This window comes from Onychostruthus taczanowskii, unplaced genomic scaffold (assembly GCF_017590055.1).
Source record: "Onychostruthus taczanowskii isolate IOZ18803 unplaced genomic scaffold, ASM1759005v1 scaffold187, whole genome shotgun sequence".
In the NCBI taxonomy this organism is placed as follows: Eukaryota; Metazoa; Chordata; class Aves; order Passeriformes; family Passeridae; genus Onychostruthus; species Onychostruthus taczanowskii.
In genome coordinates, this window is record NW_024499095.1 from 353,956 (window position 1) to 380,906 (window position 26,951).

Sequence of the window (26,951 nt, forward strand, 5' to 3'; positions counted from 1 at the left end):
CAGAGGTGACACTGGGGCACTCCGGGAGCAGGACCCAGTGCTGTCCCCTCAGTCTGGGAAGGACCTTGGGACACTGAGCACATCCAGAGGGGACAGCCAGGCTGGAGAGGGGCTGGGAACACCAACCCTGAGAGGAAGCCCTGAGGGAGCTGGGGGTGCTCCCCTGGAGAAAAGGAGACTCAGGGGTGCCCTCGTCACTCTGCACAGCTCCTGAAAGGTGCCTGTGCTCAGCTGGGCTGGGCTCTGTCTGCAGGGACTGACACAGCCAGAGCACACAGCCTGCAGCTGCACCGAGGGAATGCAGGCTGGAGAGCAGGAAAGAGTTTTTCCAGCAAGGTGATAAAGTTCTGGAATGGCTGCACGGGAGGTGCTGCAGTCACCATCCCTGGGGGTGTTTGACACAGCCTGGATGTGGCACTGGGGGCCAGGCTTTGGCTGAGCTGCTGGGGCTGGGCTGGACTCCATGGGCTTGGAGGTCTCTCCCAACCCAGGGATTCTGGGAATTCTGTGACCCCGCTGCCCACAGAGCTGTCCCATCTCCCGAAGCAGTTTGGGGGTGGCTGCCTGTCCCTGTCCCCATGGCAGTGGCAGTGCCAGCATGTCCCCGGGGTGGATCCACTGTGCCTGTGGACCAAATTCCCACAGGAGAGGACGATGGCAGGGCCCTGGTGCGGGTGGGAGCTGGGGTGTCCCTCTGCTCTGTCCCCACTGACCTGGCCAAGAACCCATCCCCAGCAGGCACCAGCGCCCCATCCCACTGTGCTGGAAGCCTGGCAAGGGCTGCAAGAACAGAGCAGCAGCCAGCAGCTCGTAAAATAGACTACATGCTTTATTGGATTGAAAAGTTTTATGAAATGACAAAAAACAAAAAAACAAAAACCACCTTAAATCAAGAGTTGGCAGATGCGTCAACAGTTGCCGTTTGGTGGATCCCCAACCCCTTCTCCAGAAGCATCCACAGCTCTCTGCCACCAGAAGCAGCTCCGGCCCCGACCCCGCTGGCCCCGCTCCCGGGGGGCCCTGCCCGTGACAGCAGGGTGCCCACAAATCGGGGTGCCCATGAATTGGGGTGCCCACAAATCGGGGTGCCCATGAATTGGGGTGCCCACAAATCGGGGTGCCCATGAATTGGGGTACCCACAAATCAGGGTGCCCATGAATCGGGGTGCCCACAAATCAGGGTGCCCACAAATCGGGGTGCACATGAATTGGGGTGCCCACAAATCGGGGTGCCCATGAATTGGGGTGCCCACAAATCGGGGTGCCCATGAATTGGGGTACCCACAAATCAGGGTGCCCATGAATCGGGGTGCCCATGGACTGGGGTACCCACAAATCAGGGTGCCCATGAATTGGGGTACCCACAAATCAGGGTGCCCATGAATTGGGGTACCCAGAAATCGGGGTGCCCATGAATTGGGGTACCCACAAATCAGGGTGCCCATGAATCGGGGTGCCCATGAATTGGGGTACCCACAAATTGGGGTGCCCATGGATTGGGATGCCCACAAATCAGGGTGCCCACAGACTGGGGTGCCCATGGATCAGGGTGCCCACAGATCAGGGTGCCCAAGATCGGGGTGCCCACGGAATCGGGGTGCCCAGGCAGCAGCCCCGTTGTGGGGCCGAGCGCGTCCCCCCGTCCTCAGGGAAATGCAGGCACTTAAAGTCATTGAGAGGAATTTTTCACTTATCCCAAAGCAACAGTGAAATTGTTGAACTCCCGCCTACGCAACAAAAAAACACCTTTGTAGCCCTTCCTGAATTGTCAAGACACAAATATATTACTCTGGCATAAAGCAAGGCCCCGGGGGGCGCTCGGCATCTGGCCCGGCCTCCTCTTCCTCCTCCTCCCCCATCGTGCATCCTCCTCTGCCTCGGCAGGAGCAGCCCCCTGCCCACCCCAAGGACGTGCGGGATGGTGGTCTGGGGACGGAGGGGGTGCTGAGGACAGGGACCCCGGCCTGGGGGGTCGTGTGGTGCCAGGGAGCTGCCTTGAGTGGGGTGGGAGGGGGCTTGGGGGTTCCCCTGGCAGCCCCGGGGCTGGGCTCCCCCCTCGGGGTGGAATGGTGCCCAGCTGCAGGGATGTGCAGGGCTCACCCCTGGGATGGGCAGGGCTCACCCCTGGGTGCTCAGCCCTGGGGCAGGGCTCACCCCTGGGTGCTCAGCCCCGGGGATGTGCAGGGCTCACCCCTGGGTGCTCAGCCCTGGGGCAGGGCTCACCCCTGGGTGCCCAGCCCCAGGGATGGGCAGGGCTCACCCCTGGGTGCTCAGCCCTTGGGGCAGGGCTCACCCCTGGGTGCTCAGCCCCGGGGATGGGCAGGGCTCACCCCTGGGTGCCCAGCCCTGGGGCAGGGCTCACCCCTGGGTGCTCAGCCCTGGGGCAGGGCTCACCCCTGGGTGCCCAGCCCCGGGGATGGGGCAGGGCTCACCCCTCGGGACAGGCTCGGCCCTCGCAGGGAGTGGGACTCAGCCGCAGCTGCTGCCCTGAGTGGGGACCCCGCAGTGGCCAGGCTGTGCTGGGGACACGCCGAGGTGAGCCGGGGGCTGTGAGCAGCAGGATGTGACCCACAGTGTGCTGGGGGAGGACGGACTGAGCCCCGGGTCAGGCTGGTACAGCCAGGGACACCCCGGCGTGCGGCCTCAGGCTGAGGGGGACACTGCCTGTGAGCCTCCTGCGTCCCTCGGGGGGCACAGAGCCCCCAGCACCCGCCTGCTCCAGGGGAGGACTCTGTCATCTGCCTGTGAGCCTCCTGCGTCCCTCGGGGGGCACAGAGCCCCCAGCACCCGCCTGCTGCTCCAGGGGAGGACTCTGTCACGGTCCTGCCAGCCAGGCACAGCCTGTCCCCTGCCCTGGAGAGCCCTGCTGTGTCCTGGTCCCTCCCTCTGGCCCTGCCCAGCCAGGACAGGGGACATGGGACACGGGACGGGCCCTGCTCCGCGGAGCCCCCTCCTCTCCTCTCCGTGTGGATGTGGCAGCTGGACCTGGCTCTGCACCAGCACCCCTCGGAATGGCCCTTCCCTCACTGTCCCTTGTCACCAGGGCCCTTCCCTCACTGTCCCTGGTCACCAGGGCCCTTCCTTCACTGTCCCTGGTCACCAGGGCCCTTTCCTCACTGTCCCTGGTCACCAGGGCCTGTCCCTCACTGTCCCTCATCACCAGGGCCCGTCCCTCACTGTCCCTCGTCACCAGGGTCCTCAGCCGGGTCCCCGGGTCCCGGTGAGTTCGGAGGAGTGCAGGGGACCGGGGAGGGTGCCCGGGGAAGTGAAGCCGGGGCCGGGCGCGTCCCTCCCGCCCCGTGTCCCCCGGCACCGGGCGGAGCGGCGCGGGGACAGCCCCGTCCCCGCGGGCCCCCGGCGGCCGTGGGCACCGGGAGCGCACAAGTACCGGCAAGGGCAGAGTCCTCCTGCTCGGGAGGGGATCCCCTTCCCAGGGGCGCAGCCGAGGGGCCGGGCCGGAGAAGTGACCCGGAGAAATGAGGGAGAACCGCTGCGAGCCGAGTCACCCCGGGGGGAGCGCGGCGCCGGCCCCGCCCGCCCTCAGCCTGTGCAAAAGTCGGAGGAGGCAGGAGAACAAATCAATAACAACGATAAAAAATAAAATTAAAAAAAAAAAAACACATTGAAACCAAACCCAAAGGCCGCGTGGCTGAGCAGAGCAGGAGTAACTGGAAGCCATGCACAGCAAAGCCGGGACCGCAGCGGTCGGAGGGAGGGAGGGAGGGAGGCAGGGGCGGCTCTTCTCGCGCTTCTCGTCTCGGAGATGAGGAAATAAATAAGTTTAAACAGCTCCTCCCGTGCCGGCGCTGGGGTGACTCGGGGTGGAGGGAGCCGGGGCCGCGCTGCGCTCCCGGTGCACGGCCGGCCCCGGGCCCGGCGGGACGCCTCCGGGGGTGTCCCCCGCTACTTCTTGGGCTTCTTGAAGATCTTTAGGGGGAACTTTTTCTTGCTCTGGCCGAGGTCAACCTCGTCGCCCGTCAGGCTGCTGTCCTCGTCCCCCGGGCTCTTCTTGGCGGCCAGCTGCGGGATGCGGGTGTTCCTGGCGCCGCCGGGCCGGCAGTCAGAGATGGGGGAGGGGGTGTCGGGGTCGGTGGAGCTGGGGCTGTGCGACCGCGACGAATCCGAGTGGCTGGGCTTGCCGGCCGTCGGGTGGCTGATCTCCCCCAGGCTGGAGGACTTCTCCATGCCGTGGTTCGCCGTCATCATCTTCTTCATCACCATGGGGCTCTCGGGCAGCCGCTCCTGCAAAGCCGCCAGGGCGGAGGGCTCCCCGTGCCGGCTGCCGCCGTTGGGGGTGGGCGCGCCGGGGCCCGGGGCCGCGGGGACAGCCTCCTCCATGGACCTGGTCAGCAGCGTGGGCCGGGCAGCCAGCAGCTTGGGCGCCGAGCTGGGGGTACGCTGGTGGTCGCTCAGGTGCGGGATGGAGGAGTCGGAGTCGCAGCGAGTTAAATCTCTGCGGTGGAGAGACAGAGGGGTCAGTGCCGGCCCGGCCCGGCCCCGCGCACACGGATGGCGGCAGCGGCTGAGGGGACCCCAGGGACCCCCAGAGGGGCTGGCGGGGCGCCCCTGCCCGCCCGGCCCCGGCTCTGCCCCTCTCTGTGCCCCAGGGCTGGGGGCTCGCCCCGAGCAGCTCGAGGGGGCCAGGACACAGAACCGGGATGGGACCCATACGGATCCCAGGGGATCCCCCATTCTGGGATGGGACCCATCCCTCCCCACGGATCCCAGGGGATCCCTCATTCTGGGATGGGACCCATCCCTCCCCACGGATCCCAGGGGATCCCCCATTCTGGGATGGGACCCATCCCTCCCCACGGATCCCAGGGGATCCCCCATTCTGGGATGGGATCCATCGGGATCCCCCATTCCGGGATGGGACCCATCCCTTCCCACGGATCCCAGGGGATCCCCCATTCCGGGATGGGACCCATCCCTCCCCACGGATCCCAGGGGATCCCCCATTCTGGGATAGGATCCATCCCTCCCCACAGATCCCAGGTGGATCCCCCATTCCGGGATAGGATCCATCGGGATCCCCCATTCCGGGATGGGACCCATCCCTCCCCACGGATCCCAGGTGGATCCCTCATTCTGGGATGGGACCCATCCCTCCCCACGGATCCCAGGGGATCTCTCATTCTGGGATAGGATCCATCGGGATCCCCCATTCCAGGATGGGATTCATCCCTCCCCACGGATCCCAGGGGATCCCCCATTCTGGGATGGGATCCATCCCTCCCCACGGATCCCAGGGGATCTCTCATTCCAGGATGGGACCCATCCCTCCCCACGGATCCCAGGTGGATCTCTCATTCCGGGATGGGATTCATCCCTCCCCATGGATCCCAGGGGGATCCCCCATTCCAGGATGGGATCCATCCCTCCCCAGGATCCCAGAGGACCCGAGAGCGCTCCCAGCTCACCCCAAGCCCGCTGTCCCCCCAGATTGCTCGGAGGGTCCCTCAGCCCTTGCCACATCCGTGTGTGCGCCCGCACCCCCCGAGCCCCCCGGCCCTGCCCCTCGCCCGGCTCAGCCGGTGCCAACCTCTAATCCCGGCGGGAGGAATTAGAGCTTGGCCGTCCCCGCAGGAAGCCATGCCCAGCCCCGCCGCCGCACGTGGTTTGTGCCCAGCCTGTGCCTACCGGTGACGGCCGAGGCGGCTCCCGGAGCCCCTCTGGAGAGTGGGAGGCAGGAGGCCGAGGGAAATGACAGGATTCCAGGTGGATCTCTCATTCCGGGATGGGATCCATCCCTCCCCACGGATCCCAGGGGATCTCTCATTCCAGGATGGGACCCCCTCCCCACGGATCCCAGGTGGATCTCTCATTCCAGGATGGGACCCATCCCTCCCCACGGATCCCAGGGGGATCTCTCATTCCGGGATGGGATTCATCCCTCCCCACGGATCCCAGGGGATCTCTCATTCTGGGACAGGATCCATCGGGATCCCCCATTCCGGAATGGGATCCATCCCTCACCACAGATCCCAGGGGACCCGAGAGCTCTCCCAGCTCACCCCAAGCCCGCTGTCCCCCCAGATTGCTCGGAGGGTCCCTCAGCCCTTGCCACATCCGTGTGTGCGCCCGCGCCCCCCCGAGCCCCCCGGCCCTGCCCCTCGCCCGGCTCAGCCGGTGGGATTGCCCTGAGCCAGGTGCAGGCCCTGCCCTTGGTCCTGCTGGGCTGCAGAGGCTGGCACAGGCCCAGCTCTGCAGCCTGCCCAGGTGCCTCTGGGTGCCCCATCCCTTCCCTGCAGTGTGTGCCCGCAGCACCAGCTCTGTGTCACTGCCCTGGATCCGTCCCTGCCCTGGTCCCTGTCCCTGCTGATGGTTCCCAGCGCTGGTCCCAGTCCTGGCCTCTGAGGAAGGCTCTCCTCACTGCTCTCCACAAAGTGCTGGCACACGCTGGAGTCCTGGCTGTGCTGGCACGGGGAGCTGGGACAGACCCAGAACGTTCTCCTCGTGCTGGAACAAGAGCATTTCCTCAAGAGAAGCCATGGAACAAAGCGGGCCCTCGTTCAGCAGCTCCAGGGAACACAGAGGAAAAGGGGTCCTGTGGGTGGCTGGCATTCAGCCCCGGATCTTCTGGGGGAGCCCAGCTGTGCAGAACACCTCAGCTCTCCTCTTCCCCAGCAGCAAAGAGCCCTGGGCAGTGCTGGCATTGTCCTTGTCCTCGCAGGGAGCCCAGCCCAGCCGGGTCTGGGAACAATCCCGTGGTGTGAGACCCAGGTTATTCTGAGTGAGCAGCTGGAGCCCCTCCAAGGGACACGAGGGCCATCATCACACGTGTGGGGCCACCGAGCTCCCAGGGCCACCAGCAGATACTGCAGAAGGTCACTGTCACGGCTGTCACTGGGAAAACTGGGGTAACTGGGGAACAGCAGCAGCCAGGGAACAGTGGGGCACTCAGGGTGCTGGGGCTGACCCCCAAAACAGGGACACACCCACACCCCTGGGAACAGTGGGGCACTCAGGGTGCTGGGGCTGACCCCCAAAACAGGGACCCACCCACGCCCCTGGGCTGGCACACCTCGGGGTGCTGCCAGTGCCTTCAGACAGAATGTCACTGCCATCCAGCTCCATCAAGGGATTCAGGAATCTCCTGCCCTTCCCAAATGTTTCTACTCACGGCTTACCACACCTGAGAAGGGGAATTCCTGCTGGGAATTCCTGCCTGGACACTCCTCTCCCAGGGAAGGTGGCAGAAGCCCTCACCTGCACACGCTGAGCCCTTGCTGAGAACATCCACTTGCAGAGGTTCATTTCCTCCACAAATCCCTGGGAAGTGCCCCCTTCCCAGGAGAACAAAGCAGCCTTTGGCTGCAGGGCTGGCACCAGCCCAAGGCCAGGAGTGGCTGGAGAAGGAGCGAGGCTGTGGGGCAGAGCCCTGGCACGGGAAGGGTGCTGGGCAGAGCCAGGGCCAGGCCAGGCGGGATCGGATCCTGGCAGGAATGCAGTGCCCACTCTGCACTCGTGGAGCAGGTGGGAGAGCCCCGAGGGACCCCACGTGCCCTGGCTGGGGATGGGGGCACAGCAACACCTCCTCCCTTCACAGAGAGTGTCCAAGCTCCACCACAGAGAATCTTCTTTTCCAGGAAATCCAGCCCATCCCTTCTGGCTGCCACAATCCCACGGGGAGAGGTCCGGGCGAGGGTCGGTGATATAAATCCTTTTCAAAGCCAGAGGGCAGCAAATACAGGGAAAAATGGATTTTCCTTCAACTGAGGAGACCTCAAGGATGTGTGAAGAGGGCGAGTGTTCCTCGCTGGGCTCCCTCTCCTCAAGCCTGGCAGGCTCCAGTGCAGCAGGGACCAAAGCAGCCCTGCAGCCCTGCAGCGCTGGCAGCGGGCGCGCAAAGTGACGCCAGCAGACGGAGAGCCGTGCTCTGCTCCTGGAGGATCCTCTGCCTGGAGAGCTGGGAACCCGATCCCAGGACAGCTGGTCCCACACCACGGGAGGTGGGCAGGGCCTCGGTGACAGCACAGCCACCGTGTCACCTCCTGGCAGCGCTCTGGCCGCAGCACAGGGCCCGTGTCCCCGCTCCGGGGGTGGCTGTGCTCCGGGATCCTCGGCCCTGGAGCGGATGCACCACAGGGGTTCCACCCTGGGAGCCCCACTTCATCCCTCTGGGCTCATCCGGGGGGGCTGGAGGAGCTGATGCCCAAGAGTAATTCCCAAATATTCCTACTCTGCTCATGCACAATCTCTCCAGCTCTAAGTCAGGAATATATTCCTGAAGGACACAGGGAAGAGCTGGTGACAGCAGCACCCACCAGAGCAGCAGCAGTGCCCACCCTGCTGTGCCAGGCTCTGGGGACATCCCGGCACACAGGACACGCCCACCACGCCAGGGACAATCCAAGGGACACCTGGCACAGGCACAGGGACCTCCTGCATTCCCAACGGGGCACCCACGGGCTGATTCTGGGAGCTGAACACCACAACTTCAGGGATTTTCTTCAGCCCCAAATGAGCCTTTTCCTGGTGGTTCCCACAAGGAAGTGCACAGCAGCAGGGACAGCATTCCTGGGATCACAGTGGCTGGGTCAGAGGCAGCCAGAGGAATGGACACTGCTGAGTCCATGCCAGGACAACAGGGAGGAAAGAGCATTCCCAGGATACTGCCATCATCCCGGATGAGGCTCAGCAAGGCCTGGCCTATATCCCACTGATTTCCATGAGGATTATGCTCCTGAACCGTTCCAGCACACTTTCAAGAAGAAAAGCTATCCCAGGGCAGACTGGCCTTGATGGGATCCCAGGAAGGAATCAGAGGAAGTGTTTTTGTGGAGCAGCAGGAGCCCCTGACAGCTCATCCCTCCTGGAAACCACAGAGCAGCAACTGGACAGGGAAATACCTGGGAGCCCGAGCCTTCCTCCATGCCAGCAGGGCTCCCTGCTCTTTTCCATGGATCCAGGCACTCCAGCACCACCACAGCGACCCTGCCAGCGCTCAGCTGCCTAAGGCAGGATGGATCTGCTTCCTCCTGGCTCCCTCCCACCCCACCAGGACCCACCCGAGCCACGAGGGAGGGAGGGAGGGAGGGTGAGGAGATGGGGATGGTGAACAAAAGCAGCAGAGAGCAAAGCATGGAATAAGGAAAGCCTGGAGTACAGGAGGAGCAGGGGAGGAGCAGGAGCAGGATGGAGAACAAACACCTAATTTTCCCCAGCCCTGCAGCCCACGAGGGATTCCTCCGGGTGTTCCTGCTCGGGTCCAGCCCGGCACGGCCCAGGAGCTGCCCCGGCTGTGCTGCAGCAGGCACAGAGCCCTGGCTGCCTCACCCCTCCGTGTCTGGCTCCCTGTGTGTGGCACCAGGGACCAAGGCTTTTCTCAAGGCAAAGTCCCAGATTTGCTGTGGGGCTGAGCTTGGCGCGGCCTCAACGCGCGCCCAGCAGCAGCTTCCTCCCTTCCACCCTGGCAGAGCTGTGAATTACTCATTTCCCCGGATTCCTGGCTCTCTCCCTGCCCTGAGCTTTGGCTGCCGCCTCCCTTCCTGCTCGGAGAAGGGCCTGGCCACGGGCATTTGGTGCTCCACTCCCATCTCCATGGGTTTTATCCACCTGAGGCAGGCACTGGCGGCAGAAACCCCTGTGCACACACGGCCCCCTCCAGCCCCTCTCCCCCCGGGGACCCCCCGATCCCGCGGCCGCCTCGGCCCGGACCCGCTCTGACCTTATTGGCGCCGGATCCTCTGAAGCCAATTGCAAAAGAGAAGCAGAGAGTGAGGAGTTGAGGGAGAGGCTCCCTGCCAGGATAACCCCAGCAGGACTCCGGAGACAGCCATCCCCAGCCTCGCTCCTCGGGGGCAGCTCCTCGGAGATGTTTCTCCTGCGAGCTCTGCCCAGCCTTGGCTCTGCTGGACGTGGGAGAGGCTAAAGAGCTCCAGCAGCCCCCACTGCCAGGGGTGCCACGTTCCTCCCACCAAGGGAGCCAGGGCTCTGCTCTGCTCCTTGCAGTGACTCCCTGAAGGCCTTTCTGAGGCTCCCCAGTGCGCTGCCTGCCTCCCCGGAGGCTGAGGGATGGAAGGAAAGGCCTCCAGGAGCGGGGGTATCAAGGAGGGGCAGCAATCCATCGGCCCCGGCAGCGGCGCATCAAAGCAGGGCGTGCTAGTGATAAAACAATTATCAGCACGCCACAAAGCCGCAGCCTCGGGCACCCAACTCCTCATTTCTGCTGCTGGGCTGAGCAGGGATGAAGAGGTGAGCTGGGGGAGCTGCCTGCTGAGGTGCAGCTGGAGCAAGTCCCGGCTGGGAGGTTCTGACTCCATGCCTTCCCCTGCAGCAGCAGCCAGGCTTTCCCACGGGAGCAGGGACAGGACACTCCTGCTGGCACCCACTGGTGACCAGATGGGCTCTGACCAGGGCAGGTCGCATTTATTCCCTCCTCTGGCACCATCTCCTTCCCTTCCTGGGGTCCCCACGCTGGATTCCATTTCCCTCTGCTACTCTCAGGTGGTCTGCAGGGACTCAGGCTTTGTCCTGGGCAGGAATTCACGGGCCTCAGTGTAAATAAATCACATTTAAACAGCTGTTTTGGACACAGGACATGAGCCCCAGGCTGCCAGGATGAGCCCTCCCTCCTGCAGAGTCAGGGAGGCAAAGGAAGCAGGCAGCAGCAGCATTCCCAGCTTTTACCAGTCCAATTGGGACAGCTGCAATTGAGCTCCCACTGGTAGGAGTTAATTAATTACACTGCTTCTCATCATCCCCAACCAACCATTACTGAATTAACTGAGATGCTGCTCTTTAATTCTCCACTGTGGAGCAGGTGCAGGAATCTCTCCCTCGGTATTCCAGACTCCAGAACAAGCCTGGGGCTGCTCAGCTTGGAGACACACGGGGCAGGGAGGGGGTGCAACATCCAAACCAGAGACTGTGAACAAGGCCAGGAGAGATCCCAGCACCTGAGGGCAGAGGGACCCACAGGTGAGGGGATAATGGGACATCGTGCTGGGATGGGTGAAGATGTGGTGACTGGGAATGTTTCCCTGCCTGGAGAAATGATGGTGGAAGGACATTTCCCCTCTCCTCTGCCTGACCCAGAGACTTCCAGCCTTCTCCCAGCAGTCTGCTCCCCAGTACCGAGGATCAGCAGACGGGTTTTAATTTTGCCACGGAGAAAGCATGGAACAGAGATGGAATGACCTGGCAGGGACAGGATTCCCTGGTCCATCACAGCCTTCCCACTGCCTGCATCGAGTGCCTGGGACAGCTGAGGCCACGAGCACAGATCCCAGTGCTCCAGGGGGATCCCACAGGGACACAGCACCTTGGGGCTGGCTGCACCCCTGACCCCGTGGCACCAGGACGTGTGGGATGTCACTTGGGTGACAGCCACCCCAGGAGCCTGATCCCGTGCTTGGGACACACAGCATTCCTGTCAGGCTGTCAGGACCCCCTTGGAGCACCAGGCAGGATTCCTGCTCCTCCCTGTCCCCAGCACCATGACCTGGGACAGGGAGGAGCAGGAATCCTGTCAGGACCCCCTTGGAGCACCAGGCAGGATTCCTGCTCCTCCCTGTCCCCAGCACCATGACCTGGACAGCTCTGGCATTGAGGGACGGAGGATAACCAGTCCCCAGGATGTACCAAGGAGCTGGCTGAAAGGGACCAAGCTAAAGCCAACAAAAGCAGCTCCAACTCCCTCCTCGGACACTCCCTAGCCAAAACACCCCCATTCCTCATCCCTACCAGAGCAGAGTCACTCTGGAACACACTCCTGAACTGCCACTCTAGCACCTCTGAAAGCCATCCCAGATTTCTCCAGCTGCTACCTCGTGGTCCCCACCCGTCCTGTTCCCTTTGCAATTCACTCGTGAGGACCCCAGGGAGGTCCAGGCTTCAAATCAGCTCAGGTTTGGCGATCAGTTCTGTTACCTCCTGACATCCCCTTGTTCAGGGAATAGCGAGCACCTGGGAATTCTCACTTGCTCAGCTGCAGTAAAACAACAGCAGAGCACCTTGGGAGCTCGTGGACGTGGGGATGGCCCACGGAATCCTCCTTAGAGGCTCCAGCGGCTCGGGAGAGCAGCGGAAGGAACAAAAGTGGATAAATCACGGAACAAAGGCCCAAAAGAAAAGGGCAGGAGGAAGGTGAGAGAGAGAGAGCACCCCAGCAAGCATCAGCTCTGAGGCACGGCAGGCAGGAGGCAGCTAGAAAAGAAACAGCAATATACCCAAAGCTCCCAGTGCGACAGCGAACTCCAGAGGTGACATCAGGAGGGGGCAGGTCGGGGATGGAATCCATCTGGAGGAAATAAGAGGTGGTGTGATGGTAATAGATAGGGTGGACATGGCAAGCAGGAGCAGGTGCGGTGGTGGTGGATGAGGAGCAGGAGGTGGAGGAGGTGGAGGCAGGCGATGGGCTGGAGCCGGGCAGGTCGGAGCTGAAGGACTGTCCGGAGGTGAGGCTGTGCATTCGGCGCAGGGACACTCGGCCCGCCCGCAGCGGGGCCACGGGGCCTGCCTCGGGCTGCCCCGGCACGAGACTCTCTACCAACCTCTGCGATCCGTGGCCGTGCTGCGGCTCCACCAGGCGCTGCCGGACTGTGCTGGGCAAGGCCGGAGCTGCAACGACACATGGGGGACAGTGAGGGCACGGCCCGGCCTGCGGAGCTCCGCCAGAGAGTGAGGGCTCAGCCCACGGAGCTCCGCCGGCAGGGAGCGAGGGCTCGGCCTGGCCCGCGGAGCTCCACTGGCAGAGTGAGGGCTCAGCCCACGGAGCTCTGCCAGCAGAGAGCAAGGGCTCGGCCTGGCCTGCAGAGCTCCACCAGCACTGGCACTGGCCCACTGGCACCATGAGAGCAGCACCACTGGCCTGCGGAGCTCCGCTGGCAGAGTGAGGGCTCAGCCCACAGAGCTCTGCCAACAGAGAGCAAGGGCACGGCCTGGCCTGCGGAGCTCCGCCACCACTGGCACTGGCCCACTGGCACCATCCCCGTCCCCTGGCACCACCACAGCAGCACCAGCCCACTGGCACCGTCCCGCCATCCCAGTCCCACTGACACCACCCCAGCAGCACCGTCCCGCTGTCCCTGTGCCACCAGCACTGTGCCACCTCGTGCCAGCAGTTAAGGCCTGTTTAATGCAGAAGCAGCTTTAAGCTGGTGCTGAACATGCTGGATTAATGCCCAGCCCATGGAAAACTCCACCACTGCTGATGTAGGTGCCTCTGAACACCTTATCTGAGCATCTTGCCTGACGCAGACAGCCGTGATTCATCCCACCTGGAGCCACCACCCGGCTCCGGGAGAGCAAAGAACTGGGCACTTCCAGGGCCATTCCACCCCCACAGACACCTCATGGCCCCAGTCCTGCTGCCTGGGTGGGACCTGCACAGCCCAAAGCAGGAGCCCCAGTGTTGGCACCTGAAGCTCCACTCCCAGAGCTCGGCTCTGCTCGCTTCATTGTGCAGGGGCAGCACCAGGAGCAGAGCCCTGGCAGCATGGAATCATACAGGGATTGGGTTGGGAGGGACCTTAAAGATCATCTCTTCCCAGCCCTGCCATGGCAGGGACACCTTCCCCTGTGCCAGGCTGCTCCAGCCCCAGTGTCCAGCCTGGCCTTGGGCACTGCCAGGGATCCAGGGGCAGTTCTCTGGCTGGTTGAATATACTGGGGTTGAGGATGTTGGGCAGGAATTGTTCCCTGGCAGGGTGGGCAGGCCCTGGCACAGGGTGCCCAGAGCAGCTCCCTGGCAGATCCCTGGCAGTGCCCAAGGCCAGGCTGGACACTGGGGCTGGAGCAGCCTGGCACAGGGGAAGGTGTCCCTGCCCTGGCAGGGGTGGGATGGGATGAGTTTAGGGTCACTCCCAGCCCAGACTTCCTGGGATTCATGCCTGATTCCTCCATGCCTGAACTGGTGACTCTGGCCCCAGAGTGGCCTCAGCTGCTCCCAGCCTGTCCCATGACCACTGTGACTGATCAGAGACCCTCAAGAGAAATATTCTCCTCTGGTTGCCAATTCCCCTTGCTTTGGGGAACCACATGGGAATGTCCTTTGGAGTCCCAGCACCAGTTCCTGAACTGCCTTCAAAGCTCCCCAGGATCTCTCCAGCCCCGTGGTCACACCTGGCTGGAAGAGGAGCCCAGCACCCCCTGAGCAGCTGCCTGCACCCCACATCTGCCCCCAGGGTCACCCCCAGAGCCAGGGGAGGCCCCTTCACCTGCCTGGAGCCTTGGGAATGCTCCCCTCCCTCATGGAAAGCGGGATGCCAGGGCTGCAGCCCCGTCCCCAGCCACCCAGGCTGGATTTATTCCATCCCCTTGCTGCCATTCCACACAAGATGATCCTCCTTTGGCAGGAGATAAGGTGTTCAGGATTGCTCAGGATTTCTTATGTGCATAAGAAATTAATGTACAAATGGGTTAAAAAGATGCAGAGACAGGAAAGCTCAGAAATGGAGGAGGAGGAGAGCTCCTTTGGGAATGGAAGAACCAGCAATCCCTGCTCTGGAAAATCCCAGCCGGACACAGAGAGCTCCTCTGGCAGAACGCCTTGGGACTGAAAGATCCACAAGGACATATTTCCAGTGCAAGAAGGAATAAGAAGGAATAATTCTGGCAATGTGGCTGTTTCCACAACCCCAAGGTGAATCCCAGTCTTTCCCACTGCTCCTTGCTCCCTGCAGTGCCCATCCATGGACTTGGAATTTTACACCATTGCGAGATTTTTTTAATTCAGCTCCAGAGCTGCAATTCCAATTTGGGAATCTCATTGTGGGGGTTCACAGGGATCTGACTGCTGAGTAACTCACTGGGGTGATGGGTTTCTGCCACAGGTTTCTTCTTCCCTTGGGTCAAGCTTTTTTCCCTAAGGATTCTCCATTTTTTCCTGGTGTTCCACCCTTCATTTCCCAACTCAGTGCTTCCCACCTTCGTGCTCTCCCTCTCCAAGACTTACTTCAGAGCAATGAGCTCTGGAGCAGAGGCTGGGACCTCGCTTCCCAGACCCTCCAGGCACATCCAGACACGTTTTACCACCATTGCCCAAACTCCCTGCCCCAGGAAAAGCCCCCCCTGCCCGAGGCTGGCACATCCAGCTGCTCTGTCCCACAGCAGAGGGGGCTCGGCCATGCTCCAAGGGGGAGGCTTCCAAAGGAAGCCAAGGCCTGCAGGCTGTGTGCCATCCCCAGGGACAGGTTTCCCTCAGGGTGGCACTGCTCAGGTTATTTAGGGATTCTGTGGGAACACGGCACCAGCAGCACCTGTGGGTGAGGGATGGGGCAGCAGGGAAGGAGGTGGGATGGGACAGGGAATGCTGTCACCTCTCCTGGCCTCACTGGGTCCTTCATCTCCACCTCAGGGGTGAAATGGAGTGAGTCCAGCCCCCCAGATTCCCTAACTGCCCCCAGGAGCACGTGGGAGCTGCAGCTGAGATTCTTCTTCATCCCACCAGACTCTTCCCGGGGTTAGTGCAGGTGGCCATGGCTCAGTGAGGACAGATACATTCATTAGTTCCCGTGCCAGAAAGATGGAAAATTGGTGGATGTATTTTAGTCCAGAAAAAGGCCAGAGGGCAGAATAAAAAAATGAAAATAACAAAATTGAAGAGAACCAAACCAGGGTATTTCCAGAGGGACTGATCCTCCGAGGACAGCGAGGAGCGGTCGCTGAACCTGCGCCCGAAAAGCCAGGCTGCATCTGGGGGGGCAGCCAGGTGGGAACAGGAGAGAGAGAGATGGGATTTACTGGGAGAAGCACCACGGGTCCTCAGCATCACCCTTGGGCAGGAGAAACTCGGCACTGCTCTCCTGAGGCGGGGTTTGCACACAAAGCAAGAAAATCCTACAGGGAAAGGCTGCCTTGCTTTGGGAATTGGAGTGCCCAGTGCTCGCTAGGGGTGGATCACCTGCAGGGAGGAGGTGGGCAGCAGGGTGGGCAGCAGGGTGGGCAGCAGGGTGGGCAGGCTCTCTGCCCAGCCCTGGGATGATGGAACTGGAAGTGCTCCCTGGAAATGTCTCACTCGAGGTGCCAAGAAGCTGAGGCTGAAGTCGGGGCTGGAGGCGCACACCTGGGCCAGCTCAGGTCCTCAGGTGTCACCTGGGACTGTCCAAGCATCCCTGCCACCAGTGCCCAGCTGGGGCTGGGCCAGGCCTTCGTCAGAGATGTCCAGCCTGATTCTGAGGGCGACTGGTAATGACAAGGAGCAGGATGTCTCCATTCCCTGGAGCTTTGATGTCCCCAAGCACAGCTGATCCCACAAAGCGTGGCTCCAGCCCCCATGTCTGCAGAGCCCTGGGAACACACAGGTACCCCCGTTCCTCCTGCACTGCCCAAAGCCTCCAAGCTCTGCCTCCCCCTGGCCCCTGCCCTGAGCCCCCCTCAGGGGGACCGAGGGGAGGTGGGCCTGGCACACAGGGCACCTCCTGCAGCACACAGTGCCAGCCCTGGGACCCTTCTGCTCCCCCAGACTGCCCTGGCTTGGATTGAACTGTCCAGAGCAGCTGGGGCTGCCCCTGGATCCCTGGCAGTGCCCAAGGCCAGGCTGGACACTGGGGCTGGAGCAGCCTGGCACAGGGGAAGGTGTCCCTGCCATGGCAGGGTGGCACAGGGTGGGCTTTGAGGTCCTTCCAAGCCAATCCACTCTGTGATTCCATGATTCCATGACAGTGCCTGGATCAGGGTGCTGTGCCCTGCCAGCTGCTGCTGCTGCTGCGCCCCCAGGCCCTGTCCCTGCCCTTCAGCTCTCTCAGTCTCTGGTGCAACACCCAGGGGGAAACTGTTTGGAAAATGAAAATGCCCTTTTGGGAGAAGCAAGGCAGGACCTGGGCCAGCTGCAGGCAGGAACAGCAGCCAGGGCTGGCTCCCAGCTGCTGCAGAGAAGGTGACAGTGTCACCCAGCCCTGTGACACTAATTCCAGCAGCTGGGGGGGGTCACAGGCACAGGGTGATCCATGCTCAGCCCTCCCTCTGTGGGCTCTGGGCTTGGCAGAGCAGGGACAGCTGTCCTGGAGTGATGCTCCTGTCACCTGAGGGACAGGAGGGTCCCCCTGGCTGAGGCCAAGCCCTGCACAGAGCTGGGAACTGGGGCAGCCTCTGCTCCAGGGAGTGTTTAACAGGTCCCTGAGGCTGGAGAGTGCTGCTCCCACCCGGAATGCTGCAGGAAGCAATCCCCAAAAAGGTGCTCAGGCCAAGGGGACATTGGGATAATCCCTTTTCCTGTCCCACCTCCATGTCCACCCGTGCCTTTGGCTGGGGTTTTTGGTAAATGCTTAAATCACTGAGCTGAGCACAACAGCACAGACAGAATGAAATGATGATTAACAATTCCTAAAGTACCAGCCATGCTGGAATTGCCAGGCTCCAAACAAGCCCAGCAGAGGGGCCTGGCCTGTTCGGGATGCTCCTGACCCTGATGGACCAGCTCTGCTCTTTGGCCATGGAAACCTCAACTTGGATCAGTTATTCCCTGCTGATACAGGTGAACTGCAGATCCAGCTCTGCTCTGCGCCACAGCCCCCAGCCCCAGCAGACACAGCCCCCCGTTCCCAGGGAGTTCCCCCGTTCCCAGGGACCCCCCATTCCCAGGGAGTTCCAGGGACCCTCCATTCCCAGACCCCCCCATTCCCAGCCCCCCCCGTTCCCAGCGCAGGCGTACATTGGATGGACATGGGCGACACCAGCTCCTCGTCCAGGTCATCCACGTCGTCGGTGATGACGAAGTGCGAGGGGTTGGGCCGGGGCGTGCCCACCCAGCCCGGGTCCACGTTGAGGGCCGAGGCCAGCGAGTGGATGCCGGGGTTGCTGACGATCTGGAAGCCGCAGAGCAGCTCGATCTGCTGCCAGCGGTGCAGCCGCTCCCGCAGCGCCGCCGTCACCTCGCTCAGCGCCTGCCTGGGGGGGACACACGCGGGGCCATGCGGGGGCGGCGGGGGCACGGCCCGCGCCGCTGGAGCGGGCCAAAACCGGAGCGGGCCGAAACCGGAGCGGGCCAAAACCGGAGCGGGCCGAAACCGGAGCGGGCCGAAACTGGAGCGGGCCGAAACCGGAGCGGGCCAAAACCGGAGCGGGCCGAAACCGGAGCGGGCCGAAACCGGAGCGGGCCGAAACCGGAACGGCCCAAAACCGGAGCGGGCCGAAACCGGAGCGGGCCGAAACCGGAACGGCCCAAAACCGGAGCGGGCCGAAACCGGAGCGGGCCGAAACCGGAGCGGGCCGAAACCGGAGCGGGCCGAAACCGGAGCGGGCCGAAACCGGAGCGGGCCGAAACCGGAGCGGGCCGAAACCGGAGCGGGCCGAAACCGGAGCGGGCCGAAACCGGAGCGGGCCGAAACCGGAGCGGGCCGAAACCGGAGCGGGCCGAAACCGGAGCGGGCCGAAACCGGAGCGGGCCGAAACCGGAGCGGGCCGAAACCGGAGCGGGCCGAAACCGGAGCGGGCCGAAACCGGAGCGGGCCGAAACCGGAGCGGGCCGAAACCGGAGCGGGCCGAAACCGGAGCGGGCCGAAACCGGAGCGGGCCGAAACCGGAGCGGGCCGAAACCGGAGCGGGCCGAAACCGGAGCGGGCCGAAACCGGAGCGGGCCGAAACCGGAGCGGGCCGAAACCGGAGCGGGCCGAAACCGGAGCGGGCCGAAACCGGAGCGGGCCGAAACCGGAGCGGGCCGAAACCGGAGCGGGCCGAAACCGGAGCGGGCCGAAACCGGAGCGGGCCGAAACCGGAGCGGGCCGAAACCGGAGCGGGCCGAAACCGGAGCGGGCCGAAACCGGAGCGGGCCGAAACCGGAGCGGGCCGAAACCAATATATTATATAAATATAAAATAAATAATCATAAAATATATAAGCAAATAGAGTAACATAAATATAACAAATAAATACTAAAAAGCAAAATAATATATATTAATAGAAATATTAGATATTTTAATAAATGGAAATATTAACTATATGGTGTGTTATGTATATATTAAAATATACACTATATTATATATAAATATTAAATACGTGATATATTATAAATAAATGTTAAAATGTATAATTATATATAAATATATAATTATATATAAATATAAAATTTTAAAATAGAAGCATGTAATATATATAATTTAATTATATGAATCTGTCTAATCACTCAGAATCTATTTACAAAAACATCTCAATGAAAGTGTATCAAAACTCCAAGCTGGTAATGAAACTGTTCAATAGCTGATTTAATAATTAAAATTTAACAAATGAATTTATACATTTTAGTCATCATAACAGTTGTACTACTGTACAACTATTATAGCTGTACTACTAATCTTAGTACCTTGTTTACTCCTATACCTTCAACAAATAATTAACACAACTATTAAAAAGGTCTGCAGAGTTTAAAGAGGAGGGGAGATGTTTGGGTCAGCTGTGCATCCTGAAATTTGAGACACTTTTGATTCCAATTCCAGGAATACAGCAATTAAAAAATGCAGCAGCAGCTGAAGTATGCAGGGATAACAAGAAGGGGGAATGGCTGCCAGTGCCAGAGGGCAGGGCTGAGTGGGAGATTGGGATCTGGGAATTGTTCCCTGGCAGGGCTGGGGTGGAATTCCCAGAGCAGCTGGGGCTGCCCCTGGATCCCTGGCAGTGCCCAAGGCCAGGCTGGACACTGGGGCTGGAGCAGCCTGGCACAGGGGAAGGTGTCCCTGCCATGGCAGGGTGGCACTGGCTGGGATTTGGGGTCCCTCCAGCCCAAACCATTCCATGGCAATCCCTTAAACATCCTGCAGCCTCCTGGAACCTCATTTTGGCAGGACTCCTAATTGCTCCACGTCACTGTGATCCCGTTTCTCACAGGTAAAATCAGGTTATTGATGGGGAGGAGCAAATCCACCCCCAGGTCACTGAGGAGAACAGAAGTTCAGGAAAAGGAGCCCCAGAGCCCCTGCAGGGGTGAGGACACTCCTGGCCGGGACAGGGGAGGGAGGAAGAGGGAGGTGTGGGGCAGACACTCACTTTGCAGTTAAGATTTTGTGATCCACATCATCCAGAGAGGAGCTGTGAGCAACGTGGAACGTCCCAAAAAGGGTGTTCCGCTTCTTTTTGATCTTTTCAGCCTGCAATATCAACGGAGAACGGTCAGAGGAAGAAGAGAACCTCAAGTTTCCTCCAGGCCATGGACATCCTGGATGGGCTGAGACAGGAACACTCCCTGCAGCTGCCTGCACGTGTGGGAACAGTGGGAATGGTGCTGTCACTGAGGAATGTCCTCCCTGACCCTGGGGTGAGGAATTCCCCAGCAGCAAGCAGCAAGTTGGGGGTTTCATGCTCCCTTCTCCCAGTTTCCCAAAAATCAGAGGGAAGGCTGAACTTTCAGGGCAGAGCTGGAGTCCCCATCCCTGCAGGGATCCCACAGCCCTGTGGATGTGGCACCTGGGGACACGGGGCAGTGGTGGCCTTGGAGAATAGGTGGCCTTGAAGGTCTCTGAGGGTTTCTCCAACCCAAACCATTCCATGATTACCAGGTACCTTGCTCAGTGAAGGGCTCTCACACACTGGCTCACTCCTCCCGTGAATAACCACCAAACCCTTTTGGTTTGAGGCTGAGTTTGTCCCATTGTATCAAAAATTAAAGTCTCCTCCCACAGCTCTTCCATCCCCAGCTCCAGTGCATGAACCTGGGACTTAGGAGAGCCAAGGATGTGGGTGCAAGAACTGACACAGCCAAAAGAGAACTGTTGGAATGTTAAAATGTTCCCAGCCAAAGCAGATTAAGGCACAGTTTTTCCTCCTGCCAGCTCTGCTCCATATGGCCATGGGGACAGGGACGAGTCACAACAGCTCCCAGGGCTGATCCCTCAGGGCTGGCACACGAAATCCCACATCAGGAATGCAGTGATGACTCAGGACCTCATCCCAGATCAGGAATGCAGTGATGACTCAGGACCTCGGGGTTCCACTGCCTGTGCAGGCTCATCACCTGCAGCAGGGAGGGTGCTGAGAGGTGCAAAGCTCACCCAGCACCCAGGGTGGGACCTGCCTCAGGAGCACCATCCTCATCCTCATCCTCACGCTCAGCCCCTGCTCACACCTCTGTAGTGCTGCACTTCTACAAGATGCAAATTTAAGGCATGAAGAGAGAAACTACCCTTGATCTGAGAGAGGGCAGGGCTGGATGGGATCTGGGCAATGAGGAATTGTTCCCTGGCAGGGTGGGCAGGGGCTGGCACAGGGTGCCCAGAGCAGCTGGGGCTGCCCCTGGATCCCTGGCAGTGCCCAAGGCCAGGCTGGACACTGAAGCTTGGAGCAGCCTGGGATAAAATCAAAGGCGTCCCTGCCCACAGAATGAGGTGAACTTTGAGGCCCTTCCCAACCCATCTGGGATTCCAGGATGCCACAAAGCCAAGGAGATGCAGAGAAACCATCTCTGCAGGCTTCACCCCCCAGACCCCCCCACCGGGGACCCAGCTCGAGGCCGCTGCAGCTCTCACCCCCTCCTTGGCCACCAGCAGCTGCTTCTCTGCGTTCTGCTTCTTGATGTTGTAGTACTGCACCTCCACCTCGTGGGTCAGCTGCAGCCACTTCTGCAGGGCCTCGGGGGCAGCCCAGCTGCAGTGGGACTCCAGCTCCTTCTCTGCGTTCTTCAGCGCCATCCGCACCTGGGGAGAGGCCACACCGTGGAGCAGCCGTGGGGACACGGCCCTGCCACAGCTCGTCCCCTCTGCTGCCAGGCCCCTTCCCAGGGGCTCTGAGCTCTCTCCCTGGAGCTTCACCAGTCCTGGAGGCTGGAAACTGCTCCGGAGGAGAGGTGGCACCCTGAGGAGCCACCACACCGTGGAGCGGCCGTGGGGACACGGCCCTGCCACAGCTCGTCCCCTCTGCTGCCAGGCCCCTTCCCAGGGGCTCTGAGCTCTCTCCCTGGAGCTTCACCAGTCCTGGAGGCTGGAAACTGCTCCGGAGGAGAGGTGGCACCCTGAGGAGCCACCACACCGTGGAGCGGCCGTGGGGACACGGCCCTGCCACAGCTCGTCCCCTCTGCTGCCAGGCCCCTTCCCAGGCAGCTTCCCCAGGGGCTCTGAGCTCTCCCTGGAGCTTCACCAGTCCTGGAGGCTGGAAAGTGCTCTGGAGGAGAGGTGGCACCCTGAGGAGCCGCCCGCACGGGCAGGCTGCTGCTCCGAGCACAGATCCTCCCACGGGCCATTCCTGCCACCCCCCAGCCCAGCTCCTTCCCCAGAAATCCCAGCCAGCACCGTGCTGAGCTCCCTCCCGACCCCTCCATGGCCCCAGGAGCCACAGGAAAACCCTCTGGAGCCGATGGCACGGTGCACGAGGCGGTGCAAAGGGATTTGGGCTCACAGGGAGGATGCTCTGGGGTTTTCTGCAGCCTCTGGAAACCTCTGCAGAGCTTGCTGCCTGTCTGTAAATCCCCCAGAGCCCCTGACAGGCAATCCCTGCCTCACCACAGCTCCCAGCCAAGCCCAGGGAGCTCGTCAGGAGACAACTTGCACACTGGAGAAAGTGAGAAAAATATTTAGACGCAAAACATGTGCTGCTGGTCAGGAAAAGAAACAGCCTGGCTGGATCAGCCACTCCTGGGGTGTCTCCTTCCAGGCTCCTGCACACCCTGACACCCCACGGAGATAAAGGTTAGAAGGGACTGGCTGAGAAGCCAGTGGAGGACACTGCAGCCTCACAGAAAAGCCTTCAGTGGTGCAGACCACCAGGAATGAAATCGTCTGCTGCAGTGCCCACCCTGTGCAGAGGCTCTCACAGCCTGCTTCCCAGGCAGCTTCCCCAGGGGCTCTGAGCTCTCCCTGGAGCTTCACCAGTCCTGGAGGCTGGAAAGTGCTCTGGAGGAGAGGTGGCACCCTGAGGAGCCACCACACCGTGGAGCGGCCGTGGGGACACGGCCCTGCCACAGCTCGTCCCCTCTGCTGCCAGGCCCCTTCCCAGGCAGCTTCCCCAGGGGCTCTGAGCTCTCCCTGGAGCTTCACCAGTCCTGGAGGCTGGAAACTGCTCTGGAGGAGAGGTGGCATCCTGAGGAGCCGCCCGCACCGGCAGGCTGCTGCTCCGAGCACAGATCCTCCCACGGGCCATTCCTGCCACCCCCCAGCCCAGCTCCTTCCCCAGAAATCCCAGCCAGCACCGTGCTGAGCTCCCTCCCGACCCCTCCATGGCCCCAGGAGCCACAGGAAAACCCTCTGGAGCCGATGGCACGGTGCACGAGGCGGTGCAAAGGGAATTGGGCTCGCAGAGAAGATGCTCTGGGGTTTTCTGCAGCCTCTGGAAACCTCTGCAGCGCTTGCTGCCTGTCTGTAAATCCCCCAGAGCCCCTGACAGGCAATCCCTGCCTCACCACAGCTCCCAGCCAAGCCCAGGGAGCTCGTCAGGAGACAACTTGCACACTGGAGAAAGTGAGAAAAATATTTAGACGCAAAACATGTGCTGCTGGTCAGGAAAAGAAACAGCCTGGCTGGATCAGCCACTCCTGGGGTGTCTCCTTCCAGGCTCCTGCACACCCTGACACCCCACGGAGATAAAGGTTAGAAGGGACTGGCTGAGAAGCCAGTGGAGGACACTGCAGCCTCACAGAAAAGCCTTTAGCAAGCCCTGCAGGAAGGGAAGGAGCAGCAGCAGGATGGCACCCCAACCCCAGGACACGCTCAGGGATGGGGCACTGTGCCACCAGAGCACCCTGGGGCTCGGGGGGGCTGTGGCCTCAGGCTGCACAGCAGCTTTGCCTCCCACCCAGAGCAGCTGCCCTGCTCCTGCAGCTCCAGCCCACGGGCACGGCCCCAGCCTGGCGCTGGTGGGCGGATGCAGAGCAGTGTTTTTGTGCAGGATTGCTCACACTCAGAGCTTTTCCCTGGGTGGGTTCTTCTGAAACTCAGGCACGTCTCACCCAGCCCAGCCCGGGGGGTTTCAGGGAGCCAAGAGCCCCGGGGTACAGGCAGATCTCTGAAATTCCCTGTTTTACCCTCCATCCATCCATCCATCCATCCATCCATCCATCCATCCATCCATCATCCATCCATCCATCCATCCATCCAGGAGCAGCCCCCGAGGCACCTCACACAAGAGGTCAGACACTTGTACCACCTGTGTGTGACTGAGGGCTGCTCAGCATAAAACAGCATAAATCAGCCCCAGAGTGCCAAATTCAGTCCCAGAGCCTGGGCTTTTCCTGGCTTTTCCCAGCAGACATCAGCAGCACCAGACAGGGGCTGCTCCCACATCAGCAGAACTCTGTCACCCACAGGCATCTGGGATTTGGGGATATGGAAAAAACATGGGTAGGAAATCTGTCACTGGTGGTTTGGGGTAGAGGAGTGCTCATAACAGAGTGCTCATAACACCCACAGGAACAACGTTTTTAGGGAATGGTGGGAAAGGGAAGTGCTGGGGAACAGGCAAGGACCAGTGGCTAAAATGAGTGTCCACAACCCAAACTCTTGTGGTTCTGCAGGGAATCTGTGCAAACAAGAGTTATTTTGTGTGTCTCCATTCTCCTGGGAAGACCTTTAAGACCCCATTTGGATCACTAAGAGCAACAATTTATAAGGAAATTTATAAAAGTTATACTCTGCCCTGGTGAGACCCCACCTGCAGAGCCTCCAGCCCTGGGGCCCAACATCAGGAGGATGTGGAGCTCTAGGAGCCACTCCAGAAGAGCCACAGAGCTGATGCAGGGCTGGAGCCAGGCTGGGAGAGCTGGGGGGGCTCACCTGGAGAGGAGAAGCTCCAGGGAGAGCTCAGAGCCCCTGGCAGGGCCTGAAGGGGCTCCAGGAGAGCTGCAGAGGGACTGGGGACAAGGGCTGCAGGGACAGGAGCCAGGGAATGGCTGCCAGTGCCAGAGGGCAGGGCTGGGTGGGATCTGGGCAATGAGGAATTGTTCCCTGGCAGGGTGGGCAGGGGCTGGGATGGAATTCCCAGAGCAGCTGGGGCTGCCCCTGGATCCCTGGCAGTGCCCAAGGCCAGGCTGGACACTGGGGCTGGGGCAGCCTGGCACAGGGGAAGGTGTCCCTGCCCTGGCAGGGGGGGATGGGATGAGGTTTAGGGTCTCTCCAGCCCAAACCAGTCTGGGATTCTATTCCACAATTCCCTCAGGGTTCTCTGGGTCCGTGGCCCCACTGGGCTCTGTGGAGGGTGAGCCAGGGAGGAGGGAGGGATGGATGAAGATCCTGGGAACAGGACACCTCATCCTGTACACCCAGCTCCAGCAGGACCCACACCCTGCAGCGTGGCTGTGGTGATCAGAACCAACTGGTGCAGAGGAGGTCCAGGTTACTGCTCCCTGGGAGCGGGGGCTCTGCTGCACTGGGAGGTGACAGGGGTGACAGGTTAATGTCACGAGTGTCCTGGGGCGAGGGGCAGTGCTGGGTTACAGTCACACAGTGCTGTGGGACACTGCAGTACTCACCTCCCGACGCCTGGGCAGCCACACGGGTCACTCAGCTCCCGGGCTCCTTGGATGGGAACGCAGGGCAAGGGCAGGGTGAGAGCAGGGCAGCTCCAGAGCCGGGGCCAGGGGCACCCAGCCCTACCTGGTGCCCAAAGCACACTGCCCCAGGGCCAGCAGGGACACCCCTGGCCCCGTGGAGAGGCTGGGTGGCCACAGGAGGATGGATAAGAGCACTCCTGGAAGCAGGCACCGAGGGGCTCGGGGCTGCTGCAGTCCCAGGCAGGAAGGGAATTTGCTGTTTGTCCCCCTGCACTGCCCCGGGGCTCCCAGGACACTTGGTCCTGCCTTGCCAGGGGAAGCCCCGGGTTCCTGCCTTGCCAAAAAGACTGGGCACAGCTGGGAGGATACACACGTGGCCTGGGAACATCCAAGGAACCTGCCTGGCTCGTGCAGGCCTGGCTCCAGTCTCACTTTAAACTGATCTGTAACTTGCAGCCAGGTGAGAACCGTCCCTCAGGTGAGATAGGAAGCAGCTACTGGGATTGTGGGCTTGGACTTCTTGTAGGTTTGGGAAGGTTAAGGCTGGATACTGGGAAAATTTCCTTATGGACAGGGTTGTCCGGCCGTGGCACAGGCTGCTCAGGGCAATGCTGGAGTCACATCCAGGGAGGGATTTCACAGGATGTGGCAATTGGGGACATGGTCAGTGGTGGCCTTGGCTGTGCTGGGGAATGGCTGGGCTGGATGGTCCCAGAGGGCTGCTCCAACCCTTACACACCCCTCTGATCCACGAGAAAACATGGAAAGTGTAACTGAACTCATTCTAAATCTGTCCTAAAACCACAAACACAAATCAAGAGACTGCATGGACAGGGGAGGGAGTCAGAAATCCCAGAGGGTGCAGCTCCAGGGCAAGTCCAAGCTCTCTGCTCCTGCTGGGATGTCACAAGGTGCCAGCACCTGCCCTGTCCAGCACCACAGCAGTGACTGGGATGTGTAATGGGCACCATGGAAAAGAGACTCAGGGCTTTTCCTCCACAAAGGGCAGTGGGAAAGCAAAGGCAGAAGAGCAGCAGCATCACTGGATTCAGGGGGGTGGAGAGCAGTGAGGACTGGTGTCTCTCAGGAGTCAGGACTGGCACTGGGAATGTCTTTGGTGGTGACAGGGACACGGGGATCCAGGGCAGCCCCATCCTGGCAGTGACACAGAGCTGGTGCTGCGGGCACACACTGCAGGGAAGGGATGGGGCACCCACAGGCACCTGGGCAGGCTGCAGAGCTGGGCCTGTGCCAGCCTCTGCAGCCCAGCAGGACCAAGGGCAGGGCCTGCACCTGGCTCAGGGCAATCCCAGCACAAACACAGCCTGGGGAGAATGGACTGGGAGCAGCCCTGGGGACAGGGAGCTGGGACTGGGGGAGAAGCTCCACAGGCCCTGGCCACGAGTCCTGAAATCCCTGTGCCCTGGGCTGGTGCCACAGTGTGGGCAGCAGGAAAGGGACTGGGATTGTGCCCCTGAGCCCCCACAGGTGAGAGCCCACCTGCAGAGCTGTCCCAGCCCTGGGAGGAGCTGGAGCTGCTGCAGAGAGCCCAGAGGAGGCTCCAGGATGAGCAGAGGGATGGAGCAGCTCTGCTGGCAGGA

The 26,951-nt window shown here is 61.2% G+C and overlaps 1 protein-coding gene across 7 annotated transcripts in view; it reads right to left on the minus strand.

Moving 5' to 3' along the window:
* Nucleotides 1–2,750: 2,750 nt before the first annotated feature.
* The window catches only part of STIM1 (stromal interaction molecule 1), a 75,893-nt gene continuing 51,692 nt past the window's right edge, over nt 2,751–26,951 (minus strand). For 2 of the 7 annotated variants that reach the window (XM_041401137.1, XM_041401136.1), the window contains exons 9-14: nt 21,401–21,568; nt 19,926–20,026; nt 17,599–17,834; nt 15,561–15,641; nt 12,177–12,567; nt 2,751–4,453 (exon numbers count right to left, since the gene is read on the minus strand). In XM_041401137.1, coding sequence (XP_041257071.1) covers nt 3,904–4,453; nt 12,177–12,567; nt 15,561–15,641; nt 17,599–17,834; nt 19,926–20,026; nt 21,401–21,568 — 1,527 coding nt within the window. In that variant the 3' untranslated portion in view covers nt 2,751–3,903. The remainder of the gene's footprint in view (nt 4,454–12,176; nt 12,568–15,560; nt 15,642–17,598; nt 17,835–19,925; nt 20,027–21,400; nt 21,569–26,951) is intronic. The other 5 variants (XM_041401141.1, XM_041401139.1, XM_041401142.1 and 2 more) reach the window with 5 other exon arrangements.